This window comes from Clupea harengus, unplaced genomic scaffold, assembly GCF_900700415.2.
Source record: "Clupea harengus unplaced genomic scaffold, Ch_v2.0.2, whole genome shotgun sequence".
In the NCBI taxonomy this organism is placed as follows: domain Eukaryota; kingdom Metazoa; phylum Chordata; class Actinopteri; order Clupeiformes; family Clupeidae; genus Clupea; species Clupea harengus.
This window is the reverse complement of record NW_024880337.1, coordinates 678-5584: the sequence shown is the minus strand read 5'-3', so window position 1 is coordinate 5584 and position 4907 is coordinate 678. Positions and strand designations below refer to the sequence as shown.

General features: G+C 44.1%; 1 protein-coding gene across 1 annotated transcript; it reads left to right on the top strand.

The window, feature by feature from the left end:
* Positions 1-401: 401 nt before the first annotated feature.
* Positions 402-3047, top strand: LOC122131927 (up-regulator of cell proliferation-like). Its single transcript, XM_042706646.1, has one exon. It carries the CDS (start codon positions 402-404, stop codon positions 3045-3047), a length of 2646 nt encoding a protein of 881 aa, XP_042562580.1.
* The last annotated feature ends 1860 nt before the right edge of the window (positions 3048-4907 follow it).

Sequence of the window (4907 nt, the reverse complement as noted above, 5' to 3'; positions counted from 1 at the left end):
GTTGAACAAAGACATGAAAACAATGCAGTCCAGTAACCCAGTACAAACAGCCAAATATGTTTTAACCCCCAGAACTCCTCCTTCCTGAGCTGCTGTCAACCTTGGGCCTGGAGGATCTTCATGGAGGGAAACTCACACTCAGCTCAGTCCTGGAGATCAACAGTAACACAGTGTCTGATGGACCAGCACGAAGTGTGGAGCAGCTACCATGGACCTTCTTAAGGAAACTGATGATGTCTAACATAAATGCCAGAAATATCAAATGTGCACAAGACCAGCCAATGTATAATTATTGTTTAACTGATGCTAATGATGATTCTGATGCCTTAAATCCTCTAGATTTGATCACTGCTCTTTTCCACTGCTCAGATCCTTTCCTCCAGCAGGAAATGGTCTCCAAAATGTCCATGTGCCAGTTTGCTGTTCCTTTGCTGCTGCCAAACTGTGACACACAGCAGAGCACTCTGATGCTGTGGGCCATGAGAGACCTGGTTAAAAAGTTCAGACCTCACTCTCTAGCAGGTGAAAGGACATTTGTAGAGGGCAGGATCGTAGAAATGGACATCCCCATGGTGTCTTTTGTTAGACTAGGAGAGAGCAGTCTGCCCAAATCTCAAACTCTGAACAAGTTACTCAGTAATCCTCATCAGCACAACGACACATTTGTTCACCGAGATATGGAGTGTGGTGATGTGCCCAGGATAATCTCAGATGGTCTGGTTGAAGTCAGCTGGTATCTACCCTGTGGGAACACGAACATTGACTTGTTCACACAGCCAGTGGCCATAGCCAATCTGAGAGGAGATGGCAGGTTGTTTAAGACCCAGATGTCCTTCCTGTGTCAGACCTCAGCTGCGGTTGTCATCTTCAGTGATGATCTAGAGGGAGACCTCAGCACTCTGAACAACAGAGAGAGCAGAGCAGAGGTGTTCCTGGTCACCAACTCTCAGAGTAAGACCTTCAACATGGAGACACTCAGGGATATATGCATGAAGCACAAGGTGAAGGAGACCAATGTGATCATCAAGAAAAAGCAGAATGATGCAGAGTTTGTAAAGGCTTTGCATTTCCATGTGAATGGTGTCATTGGAAATTATACCATTAAAATGAAAGTGGAAGACATGGCTGCTGTTGCTCGACATGTTGGTATTGTGGTTGATGAGGACTGCACTGAGTGTGCAAATGGCAGAGCAAATGCTGAAGGCATCACTGGAAAGATTCAGGATGTTGTGAAATTCAAGGAAGACCAGTTGCCCTTACATGGTGAAATCTGGAAAGAAATTAGTCAAATAGAAAAAGAGAGATGCAGAATGTGTAATGCAGACAAAGACATAGAGAGTTACAAGAGTTTACTCAAGACAAAAGAAACCAAACTCCGAGAGAAACAACAGGAGAGGGCTTTCTCAGAAGCCATGGCGAAATTCACAGCTGGAATCTCAGAGTCAGGAACACAGCGTCTCTACTTCCTGAAGTGGCTGAAGATTCAGCTGGACACCCTCTCTAGACATAACCTGTCCACACTCAGAGAGGAGTACAAAGACTGCTGTAGAAACACACCACAGAATAAGGAGCTGATTGCACACTTGGATGAGAAAATCTCAATCTGCTCGTTGGGTCCTGAGCACTTCTTCCGTGAGCTGGGCCAGCTTTATGAGTGTGCTTGCTCCCTTCCAGAAAACAACCCAGCCCGACAACAAGTCCAGCACCTACCTGCTCTGTGTGCTCAGATGCTGCTAGATGGGTTTTCAGTTGAGCTGGTCGATGGAGATGCATCAAACATCCCAATGAAGTGGATAAAAGAGGTCCTAACTCAGCTACATCATCTTGTGGACACCAAGAGTAAGATCCTGGTGTTGACTGTGCTGGGAGTGCAAAGCACTGGGAAGTCCACCCTTCTCAACACCATGTTTGGAGTGCAGTTTGCAGTCAGCAGTGGAAGATGCACCAGAGGAGCCTTCATGCTGCTGATTAAAGTCTCTGAGGTACTCAGATCTGAGCTCAAGTGTGACTTCATCATGATCATTGACACAGAGGGCTTAAAATCACCTGAGCTGACAGCATTGGACACAAGCTACAAACACGACAACGAATTAGCAACGCTGGTCATAGGGCTCAGTGACATCACCATCATCAATATTGCCATGGAGAACTCCACAGAGATAAAGGACATTCTGCAGATTGTGGTCCACGCCTTTCTTAGGATGAGGGAAGTTGGGAAGAAGCCCAGATGTCTGTTTGTGCATCAGAATGTGTCAGACATGTCTGTTCATGACAGCAACATTAGAGACAGGAAGAAGCTGATGGAGCAGTTGGATGAGATGACCCGAGCAGCAGCAAAAATGGAGAAGAAAGCTTATACAAAGTTCACTGATGTAATGGACTACGATCCTGACAAAGACAGCTTCTACATCCCTGGACTTTGGCATGGAACTCCCCCAATGACCCCAGTTAATGCTGGCTACAGTGAAGCTGTCTATGAACTCAAGAAGAGTTTAATTGGCTCCTTAAAAACATCTGATGATGTCATGATTAATAATGCAACAGAGTTTCTCGAGTGGACTCAGGGTTTGTGGAATGCTGTGAAAGGTGAGAACGTCATCTTTAATTTCAGGAACAGTTTGGTGGCAGATGCATACAGAGATTTATGCACTCACTACAACACTTGGGAGTGGTCTTTCCAATCTGAGATGAACAACTGGCTTATAACCAAGGAAACAATGATATCCAATTTTGGAGTGACTGAAAAGAATTTCCAAATGAATCTTTTACGCACCAGGCTCAACGACTGGTTACATGAGGCATCAAAGAAGCTGCATGAAGAAGAGAAGACAATCCTGTCCAACCTTAATGAATACTTTCAGAAGAAGGACAGCAAAGTCCGTTTAGTAGAGAAATACAGACAGGACTTCCGAACAAGTGCCAACTCTCTCAGACATCAGATGGAAATGTCTATAAAACACTCTTTGGAGAAGGCTGTTGAAATCAGAGAGGGAATGGAAAAGGTGAATGAAATCACGGATAAGCAAATGGATACTGTGAGAAGGTGAATTCTCCCCCTCCTCACCGTGGCAAGAAGGGATGGTGCCCTTTAAGATTCTTGGACTCCCCCACCATAATGGTTGGGTCTGGGCTCCCCTGCGTCCATGGTGGACCTAATTAAGCCCTATTTAAAGGGTGCCTCATTGGTGTGTGAGAGACTGTTTGTTAGCGGCATGAGAGCACTGACAAGGAGAATACTTTGTGAAGATAAAACACCTCCCTGTTTACCGGTGTGAGGTGAAGGGTTTTGTTGACACTGTGTCTTTGTGCTTTGTTGGTGTGTCTTGTATATTGTGCCTGTTTTTGTGTGCTTTTTTTGTTTGCTTTGTTTGGTATGACTAGTATATGTGCTTTGGGCTTAGTGCCTGGGCCTAGTTTGGGGCCTGGCTTGGGCCTTGAGAGGGTGCCAATATGTGTGCCTAATCGGCCAAGCAGGTGCATAGGGTTACATAAGTTCCGGTGAGTACGGCCTGTATCTATGATCTGTTTGATTTATATGTGTTTATGTTGTGTGCACTGTGTTGGGGTTGACTGTTAAACTGACCGTTAAACTGACTGTTAAAACACTGTGTTTCCTTTATACTTTTTAATGGTCAAACTCCATGTTCACTGGTACAACTCTCACAGTAACTTCACCGTTACAACATCCGGTCCCTATCAATATATATATCATTTTATATCAAAACCACCATCTCCTGCAATGTATTTCCACCACCAAGTCCAGTCACCACATCCCTAAAAGAAGGTGGGGTGACCGTCCGGTCCCTCACAGATACAATTGCGAAAAAGGTCCATGAGCTGCTTAAAGAGTGTAGAGAGAGAAAACATTTATCTGAGGATGGACTAACAAGAGAATTTGAGAAAATGTGGGAAGGAATCATGTCTGAGCTATCTGAAGTAAATGTCAGATTCTTGATGTTTATCAGCATGTACACGTATACCATCTGCTCAGGTCAAATTCAGGTTCAAAGGGTGGACATGCTCCCGGAAATGCTCAGTTGACCTGAAATCAAGTAGACAGGGGAAATTCATTGTTAAAACGAATTGGTTTTCAGATTGGACATCCTATGGAAAGAGATTCTTTAGCACCCTATCACATATGAATAAGAATCACTTATTTGCTCAAATCCAAGAGATCTGTGACGATATCAACAGCCACTGTGACAATCTTATTTCAGATCACATAAGCGTCATGGAGAGAAACAACACAGATTACCATGAGACGTACATCAGAGAACTCCTCAAGGCTGTTGATGACCAGGTGAAAGATCATAAGATTAGTGATGAATATGAAGCTTCTCTTAGGGTTTATGTCTGTGGTGCAGTGAGGCTCTTCCAGAAAACACACAAGGAATTCAATCTGCGCAACAACCCACAGCATTGTCTGTTGGAGTCTAAACCCATATTTTTGAAGAAATTCATAGAATTGTTCAGTGAAAAAGATCTGTGCTGGAAGAATGCTAAATCATTTACAGAGACCTGTGTAAAGCCACCAGTTGAGGACTACGTGTCTAAACATCTTGGGCAGGCAATCACAGATCACATGAGGATGGGATTTTGGGGGTTGACCTACAGCACACGGACTCACTTTGTTTATGACCTTTTAAAGCAGCTGCTCCATGAGGACTCTTTTCAGAAGTACAAGGAGTGCACAAGATCATATGAAACATTTGTGGAAAACTGGATAAAGGAACAAATCATTAAGGAAATGTCATCAGGTGAACAAATGCAACAATTACAGAAATAACTCCTTTCAGGATTGAAAAGAAAATAACTGCCACGATCACCAGCATCTCCAAGGCCATGGACATAGAGGGGTTCATATCACAGTTCTGCTCTGACCTTGAGGATCAGCTGGTCTTCCCAAG

Coding starts and splice junctions, on each gene's coding strand:
- LOC122131927 (XM_042706646.1), top strand. CDS start 402: ATGTCCATGTGCCAGTTTGCTGTTCCTTTGCTGCTGCCAAACTGTGAC.